Source organism: Myodes glareolus, chromosome 21, assembly GCF_982192425.1.
Source record: "Myodes glareolus chromosome 21, mMyoGla1.1, whole genome shotgun sequence".
NCBI classification, from domain to species: Eukaryota; Metazoa; Chordata; class Mammalia; order Rodentia; family Cricetidae; genus Myodes; species Myodes glareolus.
Window position 1 is genome coordinate 60253805 of NC_142046.1, and position 27082 is coordinate 60280886.

At 39.9% G+C, this 27082-nt stretch overlaps 1 protein-coding gene across 1 annotated transcript in view; it reads left to right on the plus strand.

The window, feature by feature from the left end:
- Positions 1-27082, plus strand: part of Ppp1r1c (protein phosphatase 1 regulatory inhibitor subunit 1C) — a 106411-nt gene that overhangs the window by 36769 nt on the left and 42560 nt on the right. The window contains exons 3-4 of the mRNA XM_048426028.3: positions 16026-16060; positions 21425-21485. Coding sequence (XP_048281985.3) covers positions 16026-16060; positions 21425-21485 — 96 coding nt within the window. The remainder of the gene's footprint in view (positions 1-16025; positions 16061-21424; positions 21486-27082) is intronic.

A 27082-nucleotide genomic window follows, 5' to 3' on the forward strand; every position in this document is an offset into this window, starting at 1 on the left:
AACAAAACAAGACAAAAAGAAAGAAAGAAAGAAAGAAAGAAAGAAAGAAAGAAAGGAAGAAAGGAAGAAAGGAAGAAAGAAAGGAAGAAAGAAGGAAGGAAGATAATTCTGATTAGAATGCATTCTGCAGTTCATCAGTTCCTAACCACACCAGAGCACCAGTAGGAGTCCATGGTAATCCCCTTACTATTCTGTTCTTTTCTCAATGTTTTCTTCTCTAGATTTTTAAAGGTATTTTTAAAAGTTTATTTATTTTTTCTTCTCTCATATATTTCATCCCAACCACTGTTTCCCTGCCCTTTCTCCTTCATCTCCCCTCTTTCCCTCAGATCCATGTCTCTGCTTTCAAAAAAAAAAAAAAACAAAAAAACAAAAAAACAGATCACCCAAACGTGGCATGACAAGTTACAAGAAGTCTAGGCTCAAACCTCATCTCACAACCGGACAAGTCAGCCCAGTAGTCAGAGAAAGGTCCTTAAAAAAGTGGCAAATGAATAGAGATGGCCTCCATCTCCCACTTTTAGGAGTCCCAAACGAACACCAAGCTACACAACCATAACATAATGCAGAGGACCTATTTCAGACCTGTATAGGCTCTCTGATTGATGCTTCAGTCTCGTGAGTCCCTAAGAGGCCTGGTGAGTTGATTCTGTAGACTGTGTTCTCTGGATGTACTTGACCCCTTTGACTCCTAGAGTCTTCCATCCAATCTTCCACAGATTTTCTTAGCTGTGCTAGTGTTTGATTAGGGGGTCTTTGTATCTGCTCTTATCAGTTGCTGGATGAAGCCTCTCTGATGACGACTATGCTGGACTCTGGTCTGCGCGTGTAGCAGAATAGCACTATTTTTATTACTATTATTATTTTTTCTTCTTTTGGACAGCAGTGTTTGGTTGTGTCCTAGGTCTCTGAGCTATCCAGTCTCTCTGGCCACTCAGGTAGTATCAGGCATGGGCTGTCTTGTGGTGTGGATCTCAAGTTGGACCAGTCATTGGTTGGCCACTCCCAGAATTCTGTGCCAACTTTACCCAAGCACATCTTGGACGCAGGACAAATTGTAGGTTGAAGGCTATTTAGACAGACTCAGAAGCAAAGCAAAAACTCGCCACCCATTGACATAGGCTGAAATCCTGGAAGATAATTATATAAGGGAAAAAGATAAAGTCATGTGTTTAACTGCCTAAGGCTGAATGCATGCAGGTAAGAGTTAATCCCAGGGACTTAAAGGAATAGCTGGTTGCTCTAGCTGAAGGAGAAATGGCTTCTGACTCACCCTTCCTGGGTGGCAACAGAGCTATATACCTCATCTGGGTGGCAGAGTACTGGGAGCTGACCCAACATGTTTTCCCAGGTATTAATACTAACCGGCCAGCCTCCCAGGGTCTGTATATCTTCACATTTGACCCTATTTCCTGATAATATCTGATTAAGGTTAATCTGTATTTGACAGTTTCATGATACTTAGGATTTAGCTGGCAGGGTACTCACCTGTGTCCTTTTGATAGGATGTGTGGTTTTTAATGTGTTTCCAGTCCATAGTTCCCAGCTATGAACTTTTGGTAGTCTCAGTCACGGCTGCCGTTTCCTCTCCTGGGCATGTGAATCCTTGTCTTCTACCCAGCAGCAGCACCGGATGTGCTTAATACTCAGCACCTAGTACTCAGCACCTATGTTCATGTTCACCTGTGATATTTGGACAAACTATAGTCATAGCCACTGGAAAGGATTTGTAGAACTAGAATAAAAAATATTAATGATCAATAATTTTGTGGAATATCAATGAAAGATAGAATTGAGTAGTTTTTGGTAATAGTTTCATGAAATTGAAACATACACTCTTCCAGGTTCCAGATCAAATCTTTAGTTATCAACTATTTGCTTTGAACCCTCTGAACTGGTGAGTTGGAGAAAAGGACTTGTATGAAAGTTATTTATTTGAGATGTAATTCTGGAAAACAAGAGAGAGCAAGGCCGATATGGGAAAGACACTGTCGCAACTTCATTTGTGCGGACTGAAGGCTTTATTGAGTGAAGATACCTCGAGAAAGGACAGGATGTCTTACCAGAGTTATCCAGCCGGAGAAATGGAGGGCGAACAGCGCTCCACTGGCTTCTGCCTGAAGGACAGGTGCTTGAAGTTCCTGTCTTTTGGGTCTGTTAGCGCCAGTCTTCTCCTGGCTCCAAGAGCATCTACCCCACCTGCATTTTTTTTTAAGGCAGGGAAAGATTCATGGGGTTGACATGAATAAGTGCTTGGATTCTTTTGCTTCACTAACAGACTTACAGTGCCTGTGCCTTGATCTGGAAGGCACTCAGTTCTTTTCAGTATCAGTGGAGAACAGCTCTCACTCTAAGTGAAAAAAAAAAAAAAGAAAGAGAAGTCAAATATGAGTGATTGCTTCTCAGGAACATGGCTTATTCAAATTGCCCCAAATGCCACATTTTATTTTGGAAACAGTTTTGCGAAGTTTCTATAGTTACACAGAGAGGGGGAAAGCCACAAATAAAGGCATTTTTAAAATGTGTGTGTGGGAGGGATTAAGTAGATAGATTGCAGCACAGTGGGAAATCTCTAGGTTTCAGATGCTGCCGGGTGGCTCTCGGAGCCTTTTCATTGGTGGAAACTAGATCTGTAACATCAGGTTTCACACGGTAGTGGGGGGTGTTAGAGCGGACTGAGAACAGCACACCTGCACAGAGAACAACTATTAACAAGATTAAAGAAACGCCTATATTATTTTGTTCTGGATCTGCAACATCCTGACTCTACAAGCCAGAGTTTTGCTCAGCCAATCAACTTTGCAGAATCTTTAAAATGGATGTGGCTTTTTTTTTTCCTGAGAACTTTCAGTTCATGCTAGCTGTTAAGATAGGGCATCAAACAAATGGAATGGCAAGCAACCTCAACAACACTGAGGACACCGAATGTGTTGGGTGAAGAAAGAAAAAAATCAGAGGGTTTTTTGCAACTATTTATTTTAGCCATGATAACAATTTGGGGAGGAATGAAAGATATGAGCTACAATAAATACTCTTTAAGAAATGAAAACAAAAATATTGATCTTAAAACATTCATTCTTTTTTACCTTAAGTGTATGTAGGCAATTCTAAACAATGAATAGAAAAACTGAAATAAAAAAAAAAAGATTTAGGGATAGTGGCCAACTGCTGGAAAAGCAGAACACAGCACTCAGCATTTTGCTTTCAATTTAGTATTCATAGAGTTATATTTGGAGGAATGTGAAGTGTGTTTGGTCAACCACTTCATGTTCAGATTCATGTGTGTGGAAGTAAATTTGGTCCATCTGTTCTTAAATTATTTTCTTAAACCACTAACACTGTACTTAGTAAGAACTGACTTCCAAAGAGTCTCATGACAGCCTTGACCTTCTGCCAAACTCGCTTCAAAGATCTGAAGCAGGGCTATTATGTGCCGAACCACAAAGTAAGCAAGAAAACAAGCTAAAATGTTGATTAACATGCTACAGTATCATTCCTGTGACCATTAAGCACAAAAAGGGGGAAAATGTTAAGAGTAAATGTCTCAATAGGGCCCATATTTCTTATGACTTACAGGTCAAGATACAGTACCTCTGGTCTGTGTAGACAGCAGATGCCACATAAATGTTTTGTGCATGTACCGCATATTCAAAAAAGAGAGTGGCTGACCCAAGACTCTGGGAAATGCTAGGTCATCAGTGAAGTTTCCAATATTCCTCGCGGCTACTCTGTTGTCTCTTTATGGACCAATCTTCTGCAGTTTCTCCCTGAACTGTGTGGTTACCAGGCAGGATTTCCATCAAACCCTGTCTAGAAAGATAGAAATCTTTTCATAGCCTCATTGACCTGGCTACTCCCAGATCTGTGTCTTCAACTGGGCTTACACCACTAAGCACGGCTATTTCTAGACTTCCTCCACTTTTATATAATCAGTAGTCACCTCAAAACCAACAATTTCATGAACACTCAAAATCTGAGCTAGCCGCAGGTTTTGATCTTTAAAGTATGATCTTTAAGCCCTTGTCTTTTGTTGCTGGTCCCTGCAGCCCCACCATCCACTCAGTGTGCAAAGCTCGGCCACTCTTTCTCCTAAATGCTTCTCCAGCCCGATTCAATGATTCATCACCCATGGTCTGAACGCTGCCTTCCTATCCCACCTGGATGATTTCTCCAGCACAGTGTCTACTCAGGAGAGATCTGATGATGGTTTTCTCCTGCATCCTTCTTTTTTTCCCTCCTCCATCCCTTCCTACTCCCTTTCTATTCCTCCCCTCATTTGTCTGTCTCTCTCTTCAGAAGAGGACCCCCCCAAAAAAAAAACAAACCCTACTCTTTTTGTCAGATTACCAGTATAATAATATTAACCATGGTCCTGTGTCATACCTTAGTTCCGTGTGTGTGTGTGTGTGTGTGTGTGTGTGTGTTTTGTTTTGTTTTTTTCTACGTAGGGTTTCTCCATGTTATCCAGGCTGTCCTGGAACTCACTCTGTAGACTAGGCTGGCCTCGAACTCAGAGATCTACCTGCTTCTGCCTCCAAAGTGCTGGAATTAAAGGTGTGGGCCACCACTTCCCAGCTTATCCATTAGTTCTTTAAAATCACTCATCCTAAATCGTTGAGACTTTGAACACACTGCCTTGTATCTTCCCCATAAAGCTAGAATCTCAGGTGTTGAAGATACTGTAGAGAAAATATATTCATTGGTCAAAGAAAACATTAAATCCAACAAATTCTTAACACAAAGCATCCAGGAAATCTGGGACACCATGAAAAGACAAAACTTAAGAATAATAGTGATAGAAGAATGAGAACTCCGACTCAAAGGCACAGAAAATATACTCAAAATCATAGAAGAAAACTTTTCTAAACTAAAGAAGGATATTCATATGAAGGTACAAGAAGCTTACAGAACATCAAATTGTCTGGACCAAAAAAAATGTCCCCTTGCCATATAATAATTAAAATGCAAATCATACAGAATAAAGAAAAAATATTAAGAGCTGCAAAGGAAAAGGATCGAGTTACATATAAAGGCAAACCTATGCAAAGGAAAAGGATCGAGTTACATATAAAGGCAAACCTATCAGAAGAACGCCCGACTTCTTAATGAAATCCATGAAAGCCAGAAGGTCCTGGACAGACGTGTGGCAGACACTAAGAGACCACAGATGCAAGTCCAGAAAAGCTTTCAATCAACATCGATGGAGAAAACAAGATATTCCATGACAAAACCAGATTTAAACAACAGATTTAAACCTATATATAAGTCCAGTCCTACAGAAAATACTAGAAGGAAAACTCCAACCCAAGGAAGCTAACTGCACCCACAAAAACACAGACAACAGTTCGCCTTACACCAGCAAACTCCAAAGAATATCCTAGATGCCCCTTAACTGAAGAATGGATAAAGAAAATGTGGTACATTTGCATAATGGAGTACTACTCAGCAGTTAAAAAGAAATGACATCTTGAAATTTGCTTACACATGGATGGAACTATAAAAAAAAATCATCCTGAGTGAGGTGACCCAGATCCAGAAAGGTGAACAGAAGTGGATAAAAGAAGGGATAACAAGCCCATAGTCCACAACCCTAGAGAAGCTAAGTAACAACGTAAACCCTAGGAAAAAGATATAGATCCACTTGGAAAGCCAAAATAGACAAGATCTCCTAACAATATTGGGAGTATGGGGGTGGAGGGAGGAAGGAGGACAGAAGGGGAGGAGTAGGGGAGAAGGGAAGGGGAGAGTAGAACTTGAAGGAATAGGATAGTCCAGTTGGAGGAAGGAGAGAGGGAGAGTAAGGAAAGAGATTTTGATTGAGGGAACCATTATGTGGCTAGCAAGAAACCTGGCACTAGAGAAATTCCCAAGAACCCACAAGGATGACCCCAGCTAAGATCCTAAGCAATAGTGGAGAGGGTGCTTGATTCCCCTGTAATCAGATTGATAATTATCTTAATTGTCATCGTAGAACCTTCATTCAGCAACTGATGGAAGCAGATGCAGAGATCCATAGCTAAGCACTGGGCTGAGCCCACAAAGTCCTGTCAAAGAGAGGGAGGGGAAATAATATGAACAAAAGAGTCAAGGCCATGATGGGGACACCCACGGAAACACCTTATCTGAGCTAATGGGAGCTCACTGACTCTGGACTGACAACGAGGGAACCAGGATAGAATCAAACTAGTCCCTCTGAATGTGGATAACAGTTGTATGGCTGGGAAGTTTGTGGAGCCTCTACAGTGGGACCAGGATTTATTTCTTAAACCGGCTTTTTGGAATCCATTGTCTTTGGATATAGATACCTTGCTCAGCCTAGCTATAGGGGGGAGGACCTTGGTCCTGTGTCAAAGTGATGTGCTAGAGTTTGTTGACCCCATTTGGAAGCCTTACCGGCTCTGAGAAGTGGATGGGGTGAGGTGGGGGAGGGGGGAGTACAGGACGAGGGGAGGGGGTGCAAACTGGTATGTAAAATAAGACAAGACTACATTTTTTAAAAAATATAAATTTATAAAAACTAAAGAAAAAATAATTTGCTATTTTAGGTAAAATGCAGATAAAATAGTAATGATTCAAAATGTCTAAAGCCAAAGTTACTCAAATTACAACTATGTAGCGGAAAGTGCAGCAAAAATGGCACAAAACACATTATTGGAAGATGTTGAATGCTTATTAATAGCTACCTCATTGATTCTTCTACATTTCCTAGAACATCAGAGATTTATCTTTAAGTTGACCTATAAAACTAATGTATAAATCTTTATTTTATCATCAATTCCCTGTGTGATTCTTTCCAAAATAGTTTTTTCTCTCTTTATAGAACCATATCTTGTTGCTGCTTAAAGTATTCAAATGAAACTACTTTCCTGGAAGAAATGTGACAAACTCAAACTTGCCAGAAACAGCAACAATAGCAAAACAAAACAAAGAAACAAACTAACCAAACCCCACATTGTCAACAATTGGAAATGAAGCCTATTGAGATGGAGGATACAACAGCTTTGAGGTCCTTAAGGAGCAAGAGTGTGTGCAAGGACAGCTAATACCAATGAGAGAAGCTAAACTCCTAAAAGTTAGGAAGACTCATGAAAAACATGCTCTGGGGGCTTCAGAGGTTCTGCCTTTTCTGCCTTTTCTGCACCTTTTCTCTCTTTGGAAAACAGCCACAGAAACTGGGAACTGTGAGCAGTAATACATTTGTAGTCATAGAACAGAAGTGGTTGAGCATGCTACATCATCCATCTTGGGATTTCCTTGCCATTTTCTTCTCTGTTGGCAGAGACAATCTGTGCAATGTACCCGGTCTTATTGGATAGCCCCTAAAATGCGATATTTTATAGAGGGCCCTGGAGAAAAATCAATTTGTTGATGAGATTATCTTCAATTAAAAAATTGGAAAGCTGAAAACGATGCTGAAAAGAAAATACAGTTCGATGACTCTTGGCCAAGGAGGCCCGAGTTAGGGTTAATTTCTCCACATCTCCCTTCCCAGTGAACATAGATTCATTGCTCTGGTGGTTTCAGTTTGGACCTAGCTGTGACAAAAGAAAATCTGAGCGCATAGAGGAGAACACAGAAGAGACCACTCCCTAGTGGCTCAATTTGATGCCCCAAATAACAGGCCTCCAGCACAATGTGGCCGGCTTCCGGTCAAAGGACTAATAACTAAAGCTGGCATTGGGAAGTGGGAGAATTGGGGAAGCCAGCATGAGACCCTTCACCATAAGGCAGAGCCCCACTCCGCCCAGCCCTGCTCTGAAGTATCCAGAAGTCAGTATTTCAGTCCTTTACCACTTGTAAGAATTACAGGGTAGATTTTCCCAGCGTGCTAAGCACACTTATGCTAAACCAGGATACTAAGACCACAAGGAGATGATGAATCTCAAGGCATCAGGTGTGCTCAGCCATACAGCACTGCCCTCATTTGCACGTGGTTAACTCCTAATTAATGCAGGAGTTTCATGGTGTTGAACTCGTAGGTCTGTGGAGTTCCTGCCTTTCGTGGGATCCTCCGTGTATCGTTTAGTTGTACAGGTTAATTGTTCGCGTAAGCACTAGATGTATTCCTAAGATCTTTTAGAAGAATGTCTCATTTTCAAATATGTGAAAGGAAATATAGAATCATGTAAAAGGCAACAATTTGAATTCTACTATTGCTTTTAGTGACCTGATGGTAAATTCCTTCAGAGACTGCCAAACATAGCACTGGTCTCCTTCAGAGCACCAAAAGAAAAAAAAAAGACCCTAAGTTACTTTTCTGAACTGCTACTCTTACATAAAATAAAGCTAATTTTTGATCATGCTGGCAACGGTCAAAAGGAGAAGTGAAAGAGTTGAAAATATCCTGGGATGTAGGGTCACATCCAAGCTTGTTGCTGGCTTTGTAACCCCATTTCCTAGACAGAAGGAAGGAACATAAATCTGAAAAATGTTCTTAGCATTCTTACTAGAGATATGTAAATGAGTTTACATGATGCTTTTCCAATCAGAAATAGTTCAGAAACATGTTACCATCATGTCACTCAGAGAGAAACTAGCTTAGAGGATGACTATTAACTATCCTGTGATCCAAAGTGAGTACAGATAGCATGCCCCAGTGTGTGTGTGTGTGTGTGTGTGTGTGTGTGTGTGTGTTGCTTCTCTGTTGCCCTCTGCCCTCTTTTGTGAGACAGACTTTCTCAGTGAACCTGGCTGTGTAGTGAGTTCTTGGGATCTGCTTGTCTCTGCCTCCCCAGTGCTGGGTGACAGAGGTGCTTCGCTGTGCCTGGAGCCCTGGCTGGGGACTGGGGATCTGAACTCAGGTCCTGATGCTTCTGTAGCATTCGTGTTAAATCTGAACCACAACCGTGGTTCTCAAGGGACTGCACCTCTTGAGTCCCATATTAAATATCCTGTTTCTCAGGATTTATATTACGATTTATAGCAGCGGCAAAACTACAGCTACGAAATAAGTAGCAATGAAAATAATTTTATCATCGGGGTTCACCATGACATGAGGAGCTGTATTAGAGGGACACCGCCATTAGGAAGGTTGAGAACCACTGCTCTAGGCAGAAGAAAAACTGTCTGCAGCTCAGGGCAACACTAGAGGACAAGTACAGATTTTTGTGGATAGGTAAAATGTTTGAGAAATTTTGTAAATTCAGTTATGACCTAAACACACATAACTATATACACAATTATATATACAAACCATAAAGCACATACATACTATATATATATATATGTGTGTGTGTGTGTGTGTGTGTGTGTGTGTGTGCATTTAGAGTGTACACATAGTTAAACAGCACACCAGTAGAAGAATCGCCACTGACAAACATAAAAATAATCAGGCAATAAATTTGTTGTGGAATATTATTTTAAGATTTGTTTATGCTGTGGCATATTTGTTTAACGATGCAAAGATGTGTTGCATTCCTTTATGTTTCAGTTGTTTAACTCTGTGAAGCTGTGTTATTTTGCCTGTCTAAAACACCTGATTGGTCTAATAAAGAGGTGAATGGCCAATAGCAAGACAGGAGAAAGAATAGATGGGGCAGAGAGAATATATAGAATAAATCTGGAAGGAGAGAGATCAAAAAACAAGAAAAGAAGGTACAGTCACCCAGCAACATAGGCAGCCAAACAGTAAGAAAGAAAGAAAAGAAATACAGAAATAGAGAAAGGTGAAAGCCCAGAGACAAAAGGTAGATAGGATAATTTAAGTTAAGAAAAGCTGACTAGAACCAAGCCAAACTAACGCCAGGCATTCAAAAGAATTAATAAGCCTCTCTGTGTACATTTATTTGGGACCCGGAGGCAGGCCCCCAAAGAGCAAAGAATTAAAACAAGCAACAACAGAATTTATTATCTTTATTCTTTGTAGACCTACATAACTTGTATAATTTAGTTCAAACTTTGTTATTAAAGTTGTAGAATTCTTTCACAGTGTATATTGACTCTAAATATTACCTGCTCACAGGAGCAGATAGCTTCGAGATAGCTAATGACAATTCCCAAATCCATTATCATGATGTAAAGGCGTTCAAACCATTTGGTTTGGGTTATAAAGATGTAAATGTGATATTCTCGATTTAGTGGAGATTTGTGGCTGAATTTTTATAAACCCTTTTTTATATTGACACCATAATAATAATATCATAAATGTTCATATGTTTTTGAGACAACTATAAATCGTCTCCTATAAAATTATGATTTTCATGATAAATTTGGCAGATGTCAAAGGTATTAAGTGGCACTGTGTCTCACAGAAAAGTTAGCAGTTTCAATAAAAAGCTTAGCTTTTATTTCCACTGGATGTCCCTCATTTCAGGAACTCATTTATCATTTTTGTAGGCTTCGTTTTAAAGCATAGACCTTTGAGAAGTGATCCAACAAAAGGGGATCCGTGAAATGGGGAGAAAATAATCTCCTTATCGTGAGTTATGCTTCGATAACAGTTAGGGAATGCCCTGACCAGTGGCTGTCACCTTGATCTGTTGACCCTGTGATCACACACACGCTTGTGGTGGTTGTATGACGTTCAGTCCTCTTTCAGTGAATCCTGTCTCTCTGGGTGATGATTTGTCATGTTATCCTCTCGTCTCATGCCACCTGACTGTTAATGTCACGTCAGTGTAACCAGCCTACAACATGGTGCCAGTTGAACAGGGCGACATGTCCGTTAGGAGTGTCGTTTCTGTTTCAGTTCCTTGGTAGTCATCCTCTGTAGCTTGTCCTTTGCTGGCTGTCTTGCCCTGGGTGTCTTTCTCTAACATAAGTAATAACTATGCCCTCCTGAATCCAGGCAGCAAGTCTAGTTTTTGTTTCTTTCTCACAGGGAGTCAGTTGTTTTACAGATAGACTGAAAATTCCAGTTGCATCTGCCTTCTTCTGGATTCCAAAGCCTTCTGGACCCAGTTCCTCACCTGCTTATTCCATCAGGCGTATCTATCTATCTATCTATCTATCTATCTATCTATCTATCTATCTATCATCTATCTATCTATCTATCTATCTATCTATCTATCTATCTATCTAATATCTATCTAATATCTATCTATCAGCTATTTATCATCTATCTATCTATCTACCATCTATCCATCATCTATCTATCTATTTATCTATCTATCTATCTATCTATCTATCTATCTATCTATCTATCTATCTATCATCTATCTACCTACCTACCTACCTACCTACCTACCTACCTATAATGTGTCTGGTCCCTAGAGCTGTTAGCTGTTTGACTCCTTTCTCACCATGGCTTTACTGTTTTAGTCATTTATTTTTATGTTTAGCCTATCACGGCTCTTCCCTTTGAACAGACAAGTCTTCGGAGTATCAATTTGCAATAGTGTTTCTGCTTGAAGTTCTCCATTTTTGTCTGAACTGATTTTTCCTGTTACATTTCCAAAATAGCTGCTTAGAGTAAAGGCTCAAGTGACCCTGTTTATCTAAATGCATCAGATGCCTGCATCTTTTGAGTTTTGTCTAAGAAATTGAATCTCCATCAGAGCCTTCTATTTATAAGCTATTGCTGTTCTGCAGGAGATGCCCTGAATAAATCATTCATTTCTTTGGCTTTGGTTGGTTCATGAGGCTAATTCTAGGAAAGAATATATCAAATATGAATTTACTTGTAGCTGTTTTTTAACACTTTGGAGGCCTGCTACCCAGCTCCTGAATAAATACACGGAGACCTATTCTTATTTATGAATGCCCAGCATTAGCTTGGCTTGTTTCTATCCAGCTTTTCTAATCTAAATTATCTCATTTATCTTTAACTACATTTTGCCTCTGGGCTTTTTACCTTTATTAAATATACCTTTCTTTTCTTCTTACTCAATAACTGACTGTGGATGGGTGGCTGGCCCCTAGAATCCTCTTCTTCTTTTCTTGCTCCTCATTCTCTTAACTAAATTTCTCCCCCTATTTATTCTCTCTGCCTACTAATCCTGCCTATTTCTCTCCTGCTTAGCTACTGGCCATTTAATTATCTCTTTATTAGACCAATGTAACACGGCTTTTCAGAGTTAAACAAAAGCAACATGAAAGAATGCAACACATCTTTACATCATTAAACAAATATTCTAAAACATAAGGAAATGTAACACATCTTAAACTAATATTCCACAATATTTACCATCTTAACATTTTCATATGTATATAAGAATTCATATGAATTTCTCATATACATTTATATACATACATGTACACACACATACCCCACATACACCTCGATGTTGGTATCTTTTTAATCTGCAGAAACTCACAGAGCAAGGTCAAACATCCTGATTTTCCCTGATTCTATTTTGAATTACTGAGCATGGTGATGTTTCTGGACACTGAGTGTCTGTTGCATTTGCTTGGACTGAGTAAAACCATTTTTGAAAACAGAAGGTGTGATTTTTGCTTTAACATGTTTCCAAGCTAAGTATTTTTTTTATAACTTTTCAATGTTTTCTATCGATGCAGAGTCGCCTTACTGCTGTATTTTGTAAGAAGGAGATGGTCTCCTTTCATGAGACCTTAGCTTTAGGTGCCGCTGTTTGGCAAGGTGCTATTGTGTGTCCTCTGTGCTGCTGCCAGAAGAGCAGTGGAGGAATTAAACAGAGGGACTATTGTCACTGGTCTACAGGTGTTCTGCATGGACTAGAAAACGATCTTTGGTAGCTGAGGATGCCCTTGACATTCTGATCCTCCTGCCTCTACCTCCTAATCCCTGGGATGATGGGCATGAGCCTTACTGTTGGCCCTGTTTGTGTGTTCCTGGAGTACTGAAGCCAGGCCCGCATGCCTGCCAGGCTAGACACTCTTCTGTATCTCTAACACTAAAGCAAGGAACTTCTTCTTTTACCATGAATGACTATCGAGAAAGGAGAAAATTAAAATTCAAAACTCTGTAAATCTTTCCTGAATATGTATAACTTTGGTATGTATATATATTTAAGGAATTATGTTTATTTTTAATACTTGTGTGGATAATTGTGTCTCTGTGTGTGTGTCTGTGTATGTCTGTGTCTGTGTTCATGTGAGTGTGTGACTGCACCAGAAGGAGCAGCCTATTGAATCACCTGGAGCTAGAGTTACAGGAATCTGATGTGAGAAGTCCTTCTGTATATGTGTTGCTTATTGGTTAATGGATAAAGTTACTTTGCCCTATGGCAGGGAAGAATATAGCCAGACTGGAAGAGATATATAGAGAGAGGAGGCAGATTCAAAAAGACCTCCATGTAGCTACAGAAGAAGACAGACACTGGAATCTTACCTGAAGGCCATAGCCTCATGATGATACACAGATTAGTAGAAATGAGTTAATTCAAGATGTAAGAGGTTGCTAGAAATATGCCTAAGTCATTGGTCAAACACTGTTGTAATTAATATAGTTTCTATGTGATTATTTGGGTCTGAGAGGCCAGAGAACCAATGAGCAGTCTCTGTTCACAAAATGGCACCCAAATGTTTGGCAACATATATCCACACAAAGTCTAAGAGAGCTTAAAAAAAGAGAGGGCTTCTAGACCCATAAAAATGAGAGTCAAGGGCAGAATAAAGCTAGCTAGAAGAGATATCTGGTGAGAGTAGGTGGAGTCAAAGAAATGCCATGTAGCTGCTGGAGGAGACAGTCGCCAGAACCTTACTGGTAGGTCATAACCTTGTGGTGATACACAGATTAATAGAAATGAGTTAATTCGAGATGTAAGAGTTAACTAGGAATATACCCAAGTCATTGGTCAAACAGTGTTGTAATTACTATAGTTTCTGTGTGATTGTTCGTGTCTGGGCAGCGGGGAAATGACCACACAGACTCTGTTTACAGAAATCTGTGAGTCACCTGACGTGAGTGCTAGGATATGAGCTCTCATTCTTGTAACAGAGCATCATGTGCTCTGAGCAGCTCTCGTCCTCAAACATTGTAGCTCTTAATTATGAATACTCAGCCAGAAAACTCCTCGTCAATTAACAAATTGATTTTTTTCAGTTGTACCCAAAAGTGGTATTTTTTTTCTGGTTACTGAAAAAGTTCAATAGTATTTGAATATAAGGATCTCATCTCATATTTCATTGGGGCTCCAGCGTTCCTGCAAACTGCCTGCTTAAGTTGGCCATGGGGATTACAGTTTGTAGCCTGGGAGAGAACATGTGGTCACAATAAATGACAATTTGATGCTGTCGAGAGCTGGTGAGACTTGAATGTGCTTTTATGGGCATCCCTCACTGGTGACAACTTCTATGGTACAAATTATTAAGAACACTGTGTTTACATTTGCTCTTCTTGTAAATGTGCCTTACAAGCATGCACTGTGGGTTTATATAAGGTGTTAGGAGGCAGAAAAGATTATTGTTCCCAAAACCAATAACAACCCAGTAAGGGAAACAAATTATCAGTGAATTTCAGGAAACTGTGACATGTTTTTGGACATCTCTACCTCTGTCTGAGTCACTTTTATTTGAAGCTTACTTAAATTTCATTCTTCATTTTCAGGATGAGGATAAAGGACCGAGTTTTCTCCATCTTTGCTTCTGTAACAAAGTTAATTTTTGTCAATATAACACAACGAAAACAATAATGATTTTTCTTCAACTAATTATAGAATGAATACAGTTCTTATTGGAAAGACACTCTTTTAGTATATCTTGTGAGAGAGTAAGAACGGTGCAAAGTGAATGATTGGAGTTCATTCAGCTCTTAAAATGTTAGGTTAGAAACTCACTTAAATATTAAAAAGCTCTAGCGAATAAACCCACTGTTGGTTGCTGTGGTGATTTAGCATTACAACTGCTCATTGTGCTGGCTTTGCTACTGTGGTATTTAGTGAAAATGTGACAGCAAAAATTTACACACTAATATCCCCAAGTTTTCCAGTATTTTATTTTACAAAGAATGTGTAAGTGTACATGGAAAATACGTACTCGTGTCTAGGAAGAAACCTGTTTGCTACCAATGACTAGCTCTGAGTAACTGCCTGGTACATTCTGCTATACCTGTGCCTGTATTGAATATGTAGAGTGCTTTTTGATAGGATGGACATTTTTACTATATTAATCCTACCAATTCATGAACATGGGATATTTTTCTGTCTTCTGATATTTCATTCAATTTCTTTCTTCAATATTTTAAAATTTTTAATCATGCAAGTCTTTTACTTGCTTCGTTAGAGTTACCCCAAGATATTTTACATATTTAAAGTCGTTGTAAAGGTGTTGTTTCCTGATTTCTTTCTCAGCCCATTTGTCATTTGTATACATGAAGGTTACTGCTTTCGGTGAGTTGATTTTGTATTCAGCTACTTCAGTTACCGATATTCAGAGATAAATTTATCATTAAGTTTTGGACTATTGTATTAGTCTTTTGATTTGGTGACTAACTTAAGAAATAGGAAAGTCGCATCAGATCAGAAAGCCAAGAGACAGAAACCAAACAAAGTGAGGAGAAAAGAAAAATTCTCAACCCCAAAAGGGCTTTTCTGAAGTGGTAGACATGAGTACCTCTTCTTCCAAACCCTTTATACAGCCTGTGAGAAGGCACTGAGCACCAGCATAAGAAAGATTTGGCAGCCACTGGCTCTGTACATAGGTTCATGGAAGGGAGGCTGCTGCCCTCTTAGTAGTCACAGAGATTACCCTAACAGTGAAGCAGGGCTTGCCAGTCACAACCTCTAAGACCCTTGAGCAGCAATAACCAAAAGTTATTGGTAAATGCAGGAAATTCAATTAACACAGAAAGAGGCTTACGCCTTGACACTGGGGGATGGATGACATCACTTGTGGCTGAGCTGTTTTCCTGGTGTTCCTTTCAGGATGCTGAAGGCAGGTAATCTGGGTTGACAAGTGCAGGGCCTTTCCATGTGTTTCCTTAAGCTTTTCATTCCTTCCAGAAGGAAACAGCCCAGTTGTCTCCCTGTTCTTCTCAACTCCACCTCACAGCTGTTATATAAGCATATGTCAATTGTTTAAAATTTTTCTATCTATGCCTTTTAAAATGTTAGCATTATAAGGAGGATCATTACATTTATAATGAGTTATATCAACTTCTCTTTCAGAAATCGATGAGAAGAGGGTAACCAACACCCAAGAAGTAAGTTTTCCTATATTTTGTATAAATATGTGAAAACATAATTAACTATGATATCACTGTGTTTTTGTTTTGTTTTTTTTTCTCCTTATTCTGAAAATCAAAAGTAGACTCTCACACACAGGCATATTCTCTGCAGAGCTACATGCCCAGCCCCGAATATTTTTTGGAGCAGAGTTCATGGGTGCCAATCTACATTAATGTTAACTGTGTGGTTGATAATACAACAATAACATAAGCAGTTGACATAAATAAATATCACTGTGAAATAGAAAGTATTCAGGTTGCTTTTCCTGAAAGAACAGGGAACTTTCTTGATGTGGTGTGATAAAAATCTCTGCCTCGGCTACTTTTCTTCTTGATACAATGCTAAGCCCTGCAAAGACTTCTAAATTAAAGTTTTGATTTTGGTTGTGAGATATGCAACTGGTAATTTTAATTTCCTGTGTGATTGTATAGAAACACAACAAACAGGGCTAGATAACATTGGAATTAAAGAGTAAGGAGATGGAGGCGTGCCAGGCACATGTCAAAAGCGCTTCAGCTGTTCAGAGCCAAAGTCAGCCCCATAGTCCAAGTCTGGGGAGAACAACTTCCTCTAGAATCCAGAGCCTTGGTAACCAGGACGAATGGGGTCACCAAGTAACGTGTTCAAATGCAAACTCAGCACCCGTATCTAAAGGAAGAACTCAGAAAGGAAGTCGGAGCCTGGGGAGTCTTGGGGACCTGATAGCATATATAAAATATGAAGAAGTTATGTATTCCTAGTAATGAAACAAAGAGAGAATGGATGGACTGTGGATGTAAGCAGTTTCTATGATCATGAGTAACCACACCACACCCAAAGAGGAAATTCTAGAAAGTGTTAAATACCAAATAACATTTTGTACAGCTTTGTTGTAGGAGCCCCGTGGCTACTTAGACCTGAAATAATCACTCAGAAGCTATTAATTAAATCATTGATTGGCCTATTAGCTCTAGTTTCTTATTGGCTAGCTCTTACATCTAGAATTAATCCATTTTCTATTAATCTGTGTATTGTCACACGTCTGTGCTTTACCTGGTAAAGTTCCGTTCAACATTTGTCTCTGTCAGGGCTACATGGCTTCTCTCTGACTCCTCCTTCTTTCTCCCAGGATTCAGTTTAGTTTTCCCTATCTAGCTCTAATCTGCTAAGCCACTGTCCTAAACAGCTTCTTTATTCATTAACCAATAAAAGCAACACATACACAGAAAGACTTCCCAATACCATTTCCCCTTTTCTGTTTAAATAAAATGGAAGGTTTTAATTTTAACATAGTAAAATTACATATAACAAAGCAGGTATTAAGCAAGAATTACAGTTACAATATTTGTATCTACTTTACCTTTTATCATAACTAAGGAAAACTATAATTATAACTATCTATTCTTCAACTCCATCAAAGACCCCAGAAGAATATAATATTACCTAAGTAAACAAGAAGTGCATTGTAAGCAACTTCCAAAACTCTAGAATTGACAGAGACTTCTCACTGCCTGGATAGTCACCCAAAGTTCTTCTGTACCATTGGGGCATCTATCGTCAGCCTACAGGCCCATAGTATCTGGCAGACTTTCCCCTGAAGCAAGAAATATCAAACAAAATTCTGCTTATATTGGCAGTTTGTCAGTCACTTTCTTCTGTGTCCAGTAGATTATATGGCAGACTTTTTCATAAAGCAGGAACCCCAAAAGATGGTCTCACCTTTAGGCAAATTTAGCAGTCATTTCTCTGTGGGTCCTACATGTCCAGTTCACACAACATACCATGAAGCAATCCAAGAGCAGTTTCTTGTCCAAATGGCTAACCAACTTTATGAGGAGTCTCTTCAATGTCTATCAACCTCTTGAAGCTGAATGGTGCTGCCAGGATCAGATGTACCTCATGTCATGTAAAGTCCTAAGTTCTTAAGCATTTTAAATGCCATATTCTGTAGTCTTCGAAAGGTTTGAAGAATGCCTGTCCATCTGAAATACATCTCTGTACATCTAGAAAATCTTATTAAAATGACTACAAGCTTGACTATTATAGATGATTATTTATTAACCTATATTTCTTAATTATACATTGCATTTTTAAATGAGCACAAGCACGATACCTTAATCATGAGCAGAAATATACATATAACAAATTGACCTTAAATTTGTACCAATAAACCAAGATTTATACCAATGCAAATTATTTAGATCTATATCATATCCCTCTTTAAATATAAACAAATATTTATAAACAATATTTGGGAATTTGGATGTAGTTTTTTCCAAAGTGCTTTCTGCTTTTTATTGGGCAAAGTAGTTCTTGGGCAGTGTTCACAGTGATTTTTGTGGAGGATTATGGTCCATCAAACCACATTAGTCTATAAAGATTCCACAGGTTTTCATCTTCTGTGGAAACACAGGAAGAATCTCTTCTCCAAAACAACATACCCTTAGACCCAGATTCTGAAATCAAGATACCTTTAGAGTATATATGTTGGTTTAGTTTAGCAGTCTGTACAATGAAATGTCTCTCTGTACTTAGCTCCTTCACAGTCAAGAAATTCAAAGAAAACACAATAATATACATAATCCAGACTCTTTGTATTTTACATCTTTACGTGGCTTGTTTCTCTTTTTTTCTTTAATCTATTACTGTTGAACTCTCTCTCTTTAAAGACTCTGTTTTATTTTTTTAAAAAACAGTTTAGTTCCTTTTATAATTCTCTATACTCTTTTTTCTTCTCTCTCCACAGCCTATATACATTTATCCATCACTGTGACCCACTTAGAGGTCTTTTTCATTTGAATCTGTCTTTATTGTGTATCTGTAATTCTTTTCTGGCCAGGACGGCTTCTTAAAATGCTAAACCAGTGTGGCCTGGGCCAACACAGCCCTGCCTACTTGCTCTGCCCGGTTCAAATCGCGGAGATATGTTCGCTGCCCCTGAGAGCCATGTATATTGTCCCATTTTTAGGCACACAGCAGGTCTATGTTGCCATTAAGCAATTTGTAGCACTCTGCTCGCAAACCCCATTTAAATGCTCTGTATTGGCCCTCCCGACAGACTTAGAGCCATTTGTGCTGGTGAACCTGGAAGCCATTGCTTTAAAAAAAAAGGGGGGGGGGAAGCAGTTTGTTTGTTTGTTTGTTTGTTTTGCTGCCCCTGAATTAGGAAGACCTCTATTAAAGTAGCTGCGGCATGTCGCCAGCAAGCAGAGCCCATCCGGAAAAAAATGTGGTTAAACTTTGTATTTTAGTGTCTAGAATTTCTTTCCAAGCCCTCCCAAGTTTTATGTGGATTTAACTAACACATGTTAGAGTGCCAATTTGAATAATTTACTGAGACAGTAAATGCAAAAATACTTTGAAAACTAAGCACTTATGTAAAGTAGGCTTCATTATACTTTGTTATGACCCTACTAAAAGACCACAAAGCACTTCCATAGAATTAACTTTCTGTGTATCTAAGAATGTGTATATGGAAAAAGATACAAGGAATCCCAGAGGTAGTAGCTGTTCAAGATCAGTCTGATATGACTGAAGCAAGAGCGGTTCCCCAGAATCATCAATCACCCACCCTGTCAACACTAATGGAGACCAGTACCAGAGAACCCTGTTACAAAGTATATGCTGGGCTGGGGCTTGGCTTGGTGGAGAGTGTGCCTATGTGAGACCGGGGTTTGATCCTCAGTATAAGAAGAAAAGCAACCTCTTGGACAGCTTGTTCATTTGCTAAGGATTTGGCCAGTGTTTGTTTCAGTTTTCTTACCTTCACTTTTTGATAGATGTATTTTGAATCAGTGAACAATGACGCAAGGATGACGATTTTGAGGACAATTTAATTTGCATAAATGTGCCTCAATTGAAGTTAAAGCTTTACAAAATTGTTTCTGCTTTCTTTCAAACGCTACACCTTGCATTTTTCTTAAATACATGGAAAGTATAAAACCAGCCATCAAATACATCTTATAACTGTTTATACTTATGGTTTTCCCAACAAAGATCACTGCAGACACTAGAAATCATTAATTAGGAACCTTCCCTTCATCACATTAAAAGATATGTTAATGTCAGTTAAAAAACGTTTTCCAAGTCTCATGTAGCTTCAGTGTCACTGGGTGGTGGTGGCTGACCTTGACCTTCTGATGCGCCCTATTCCACTTCTCTAGTGCTAGAATTACAGACATACACAGCTAGGCTTTGTGAACTGATTAGCAAACACGATGCTGTGTCCATGCTAAGCCACATTACGTTTCTATCCTTTCAATATATAGTATTGTAAAAATATAAATAAATACTACATTGCATTATTATAGTATATCAATAAATATACATTGTTTAAAAAGTTATTTTGACACAATCTGATTGGTGAATGAACTATATAAATAATAATAGTAATAATAAATAATATCTATAATATTAGAGATGATTCGATGTCATTAAAGGATACTGGTTTTGACCATGAAGTATATTCTTGTTTCTATCATTTTTAAAATGTGAAGTCTCTTAGCAACCTTATCCTGATCTGGGGTATTTAGGTAACAGTTCAGTGTAGCGGTTTTGGTAAGGAAGGACTTGCCTCTTGGACAAACAGAAGGTATCACCTTGACATTTCATTCTGAGTAAAAGCAAGGCTTAGATTGAAAGTGGGAATTCAAGAAGGTTTGGAATTTCTTTTATGAATAAAGAACTCAAATTTTCCCTTTGGAACTCTCATTAATTACAGAGGCAGGACACACACACACACACACACACACACACACACACACACACACACACACTGTGTATGTCTATATCTACACCACTGGCAGACTTTTTGAAGTATACTTTGTATACTATGTTTTTCCTGCAATTGAATTAATATTCTTTTATTTTCTTAAAATGAACTAATCTGAGGGCAGGCAAGATGGCTTAATAGGTGAAGGCCGTGGCACTGACCACTGAATCTGACACCCAAGTTTGATCTTCCACATGAACGCCATGAAAAGAGAGAAACAATTCTGCAAACTGTCCTCTGACCTCAACACATGCCTTATGGTATCTGCACATCTACACATATCCACACACAATGAACAAACAATCCAACTAATGAAAAATGATAAGTACAATAAAATTACAAACAGTACTGTTTAACTTATGTTAGCAATGGAAATATAAAAGCGTGAGAATTTTAGGATAAAACAGAGCTTTGGGTCTTGGAGGTCTGTGGTACCCCTGAGCGTGTCTATAGCTGATTACAGCTCTACTTCTTGACAGGGAGACATCAGAAAGCCCTTTGAGATACAGTACCACATTATCTTCCTCACTTGTCAGACAGCAATGTACTTTTGACAAATGTCTAATGCTTTCCTTTCCTTTGTCCACAGACGCAGAACGCATCCCCTAAGCAAAGGAAGCAGAGTGTGTACACGCCGCCTGCCATGAAAGGTACTGTTCAGGTACCATTTTTGGGGTGTCATGAACGGTGATTGTCAGGACTGGCAAGCTGTTTGTCCCGTAGACTGTTCTGTAGATTGCTGGCTTGTCTCAACACTGACACTCTCGACGGGATGGTGATGGGGAAGGCGTTTACATCTCAGAAGCATTGTTTGGTTATGGGTGAGGCAGGCAGTTGAGGAATTGATGACTTCGGAGTCCCAGAATCTTAGAATGGGAAAACAAATTTTCAAAATAATGACAAAGATTGTTTTCTTTCACCTTTCTTTGTATCTTTTCTGTGAATTTTTCCATAATCTCTAATTATGCTTGCTGATTGGCACGTGACTATCAGGAGTTTGGGTTTTTGTGGGTTTGTTTTTCATTTTGTTGTTGTTGTTTCTCCCCCTCCTCAACTCAAGGAAAGCAGAGGAGTCTGAGCTAGGTGGAAATGGAATGCCAAGGGTTTCCTCGCTGCCTTGTGCCAGGAGCCACTCTGCCGAACCCCACCCAGCACCAATTTGCTGTGCGCCTGCCAGCTGCCCAATCACAGCAGAGAATGCTAGCTCAGATGTTGGCGTTTCCCCAGAATTTCTCTTCAGCATGGAATTGCCAAGCAACATCTAAGTGCATCAGTATTTTGACTATTCCTAGTTCCAAGGAAGGCTTCTTTTCTTTTTCACACACAAATGTTCCTGACACAGGCAGCGTCTCTCCAGGCCAGTGTCTTGCCTTCCAGCTTGGCTCCCTGGCTCTTGGCTCTGAGTTCATTACCCAGAGTCCTCCAGCTCTGATCCGTGCCGCAGAAGCCAGCGGGGAAGCTTAACAGGCGAAACCGGGAGTGAGAGTTTCCACTTTTTATCTTCTTTTGGGGAAAGTGGGATATGACCCATAGCTACTCTCAGCAAATCTCAGCAAATCTCAGTTCCATGCAATTATAAAAGGGTGTGTCTATTTGTACAAGGATGAGTACATAATGTATTTGTCTGCATTGTAGTTTTTCCCAAAGCAATTTCTGAAATTCCTAGGCATCCTTGTCTAAAGATTAGTGTGGCATTTTAAGGATATTTCTTCATTGTAAGTGATTTGTATTCTCTAAGACATATCGGTTTTGGCATGAATGAACAGCAATGAATGATAAATGTGTAATTGCCCAGTTCTTTCCTCTGTTTTATTTTGGGATAGCTTAAGCTAAATAAAGTAGTCCTCAAGTCCTCAGAGAATAACTATATGATTTTGAAAGGAAAATCTTAAACTCCAAAGCCTAAGGGACCATGGTGCTCATTATTTTTAGCTCTCAAATATCTTAAGAATGTGGGATTCTAGCATTTAAGGAAGCTAGTTCAACTGAAGTATTTTAAATATAACTTTACACTGTGGAGCCGAGAGATTGTTCTTCAACCACCACCATCTACCATACTGAGGTAAAGCCTTAAGGGAGCACAGCCATGCTTTCACGGAGGGATCTGGGTTTTGGTACCTGTCACTTCGGGAATATCTCTGTTAGTTTTCAGCTTAGGACAGAAGAGAAAGGCAAGTCTAAATGATTCCCTCCACCTCTCTGTTTCTAAGAGCTGGAAATGGGTGTCTGAAGACCAATTGAACCAATGGTAACATATGGTCTATTTTGAGTAAGGAGAGTAGCTGTAATCATAAGACGGATGGCTGAACAAAGGGAGTGTTGTTGAGATGGTAAAGACATTAATGCAGTTGTCCCAGATGGGAAGCTCTTGGGATTGCAGGGGAACAGTGCGAAAAGTGGGAGTAAAATGGTTTGCTGGGGGGGGGGGGGCAAGGCACCCACAGAGGCAATGAACAGTTGTGAAACGAGCAAACAAACCAAACAACAACAAAACTAGGAGGCAATTGTGCCTGAAATACTCTTCCACCGTCAACTTAATGCTTTGTGCAAGCAATGTCGAATTAGTTCTTGCTGGCACCCATATGTATTGTTGACAGATAGCAAACTGACTGTGAATCTAAGGTTTCTTCACCTCCGTTTCTACTGATTTTCATATTCACCTATCATTTCTCGCTGTCAAGCTATAAGCCTTTTTTTTTTTTTTTTTTTTTTGCTCTAGCAAAATGGAAGTCTGTCATCTCAATAGGTTTTTCTACATCTAGAGCTTGGTGTGGGAGAATTGTCTGTATTCTGTCAATCATATTTTAATAAAACGCTGATTGGCCAGGCAGGCAGTAAAGACAGGAAAGCCAGACAGGAAGTAGGGGTGGAGCAAAGAGACTGGGAGCATTCTGGAAAGCAGGAAGCTCCCTCTGCAGTTCTGCCCAGACCACCGGAGAGGAAAGATGTAAGCTGCCCCGCTGGAAAAGGTACTGAGCCATGTGCTAACGTAGATAAGGATAATGGGGTAACATAAGTTATAAGAGCTAATAAGTAGCCTGACCTAATGGGTCAATCAGTTTATAATCTTATGGAATCCTGTGTGTGATTTTCTTTGGGGCCTGCCTGCTATGAGGTACTGGGCGGGACAGATACCCCAACAAGCCGGCCCTCATGTTACATGAGCTGGGCTGTGGAATTGATGGATCATAGTTTGTCTCCTGATTCTATCATCCATTATGATTTCAATGATCTCAATGGTGTGCCATCTACAGAGAAAATAAATTCCTCTTTCATATTCTTAATCCAAATCTATTACAATTCTGTCAAACGGAACAAAATGCAGACAGAAAAAGAGAGTGCCCAGGAGCACTTGGGTCTCCCTCAGGTTCACGCTCACTTTGACTGCCACGATTTAGCAATTATCCACCAGACAGAACAGAAGGCTCTCCCTTTGCATCCGAGGTCCTTAGAGGCACTCTTCTTTGACAGGCTGAGTTGCTTCAGATGTCCTGTGCTCACCACACTTTTTATAATATACAGATCAACCATAAATTTAAGATACATATTGTACTTCAAAATGACAGACGTTGACATTTTCATCAGAAACACTGACTTTTCCCTGCCACTATCATCTAGTGCCTTTTGATCAGATAAGTAGAACATTCCAAAGGTTATCATAAAGATGACAGCGGATGGCTGGAGGTCCCTGTGAATTCTCTTGGGGTTTATTTGTGTGGTTGTCAGCCTGCAGTTTACAGAACAGTCGATTAAATTATTGTTGGATCGCTTGAGTCTTGTTTTCAGGAAAGCAAAGTGAATTTGAATCCTGGCACCGAAAATGGCTGACTCATTTCCTCGCCATGTGTGTACGTGTGTGTGTGTGTGTGTGTGTGTGTGTTCTACTGGAATTCAAATGTGATTTACTGCAAAGTGCTATTGATTTCAATGGAACCTGAACATTAAACAAAGGAGCAGAGAGGAAACTCACTTAGTGTGCAGAGCCCATTAGTATTATATTTCTGTTCTTAATGTACAGCAAGCCGTATGCTTCCCTTACTTCACAAACATCTTCTCTCTGATTTCCTGTGAAGGAAGTTTTAGCTGCTCCAGCGCCCTGCGCGTGCTCTTCTGAGCTGAAGGGTCAGGTCGATCTTCAGATGGAGAAGGCGTTTTCACTCCAGCCTCTTATTTTTAATTTCTCCAAAGATGGATGCAATCATAAATTTTTAATCTTAATTTAGCCTCCTCTCATAAATTGAGCAACAGATGAAAATAAGGAGCAACTCAGCGTAGAAATCGAACAACCTGGTAGGAAGGCTAACACGGTTCTAAGGAGCGGGGCCTCAGACTGGGGCAAAGCGGGCGGGATATGACTGAAGCCGTCTTATCTGCAGGGGAGGTCATGCTGGCTTCAGGGGAACCAACATGGAAGAACGTGGATTTTGAGGGACCTCTCATCAGGTTCTCTAGCTTGACATCTCCATTTTTGAGCTGTGCCACCTTCAGAAACTCAGAGTCAGTCTGTTTGTCTTCTCTCGCTGACGCCATGGAGATCATTGGGAAGTAAGCAGAACGTGAGAGGAAAAAGCTTAAAATAGGTCTGTCATTTGTGGGTCCGTTTTAAGTAGTTATTTGGACCCTCGATGGAGAATGAGGCACAGCCACGCCCATTTCCATCGAGGTCTTCGGAGTTCAGCAATGAGAAAATGCGGAAAGCGTCGCTGTGGCTGGGAAAAGGATGAAAATGCTGCAGATCTGACCTGGCCCAATGGGAATGAAGTCAGCTCTAAGGGTACCTGGTCCTACATGTGGCTTCACTGCATCTTGCAAGAGAGACTATGATTTTACTCAGCTCAGCTACAGGCAGACTTAGAAAGTATTCTTTGGCGTTCTGGTTCCCTTTCAACACAGTCTGGTTGCGGCTTCATTTCACCCAGCGGCTCCTCACAGATGCCGTGTCCTGCTTTCCCAAGTAGATGAACAGTGCAATCAGACATAGTTTCCAGAAAGTGGAAGAGCGGGGTCTTGGCTATGGTGAATTTGGATGCAGACCGAAAGAGTACAGTAAATGTGTCTTGTCTCGGGGCTGAGTGCACTATGGACACACAGATCAAAGTCAGCGCAGGTAAATTAACAGGGATTGTACTGTGGCTGTGTCTTGGGTTCCCAGAAGCAAGTAGTCCAGGAAGGAATCAGTCAGCTCCACACTCTCCTGCCTTTACTGAGTACTGTATGGAAACGGAAAGCAAAAAGAGAGGGATGAGGCATTGGAGCTGCTTACTAGGGCGTTTCCACCCCATCTATCTCCTGAGAAAATTGATTCTCAACATTCCTAATGTCACGACCCTTTAATACAGCCCCTTGTGTTGTGGTGACCCCCAACCATAAAATCTTCATTGCTACTTCATAACTTTGCTACTGTTATGAATTGTAGTGTAAATATCTGACATGTGACCCCAAGGTATTGTGACCCTCAGGGTGTAAACTCCTGCCTTAGAGCCTTTCTGGCTTTCCCCAGCTCCTCGGCAGGTTCTCATTATATCTGCCGTTCTAAATTTGGAGGGTTTTTTTCATTCTTGTTTTGCTTTGTTGCAAGATTTTTGTTTGTTTTGTTTTTGAGGGGTTTGGTGTGTGTGTGTGTGTGTGTATACTGGTTTAGTTTATTTACTATGCAGGGTAGGGTTCACTTGTTCAATGCACGGTTTCTAGGTAACAAGGCACATTCTAAATATACACAAATCTTGCTCCTTAAAAAAATGCGGCTCTCTTTCCACACCCACTTCCTCCACTGCTCTCTAATTACTTCCTCTAGTTTTAAGTTTATCTTCCCTCATATCTGAAAACGGAGGGTGGATTCAGGTTGGGGAACTAAGAATGTACCCTGCTCAGACGTGGTAGATGCCTTTTTTTTCTTTCTAAGATCAACATTGAGAGAGAGTAGAGCAAAGTAAGGGACCACAGACACGGACTTCTAACATAGACTACTAACTTAAGAGGATTAAGGAATTGGGAGACAAATGAAACCTCAAAATTGAAAATTGAGATGAGTACTTTAATCAACTTCATGATGTCACTTAAAGCATTTGAAAGTGAGGACACCATTTAATGGCGTAGCGTGTCCTGAAGAAGAGGGAAAGCAGGTCAGGGAGCCTGAGAAAGACTCCGGGGGATTAGAAAGAGCCTTGAGATCTCACAGACAGGACGGTAAAGGAGACGGTGGAGTTTGCAAAGCTGACCCCCCGGAGGTCTGATTGATTGTTAGCCC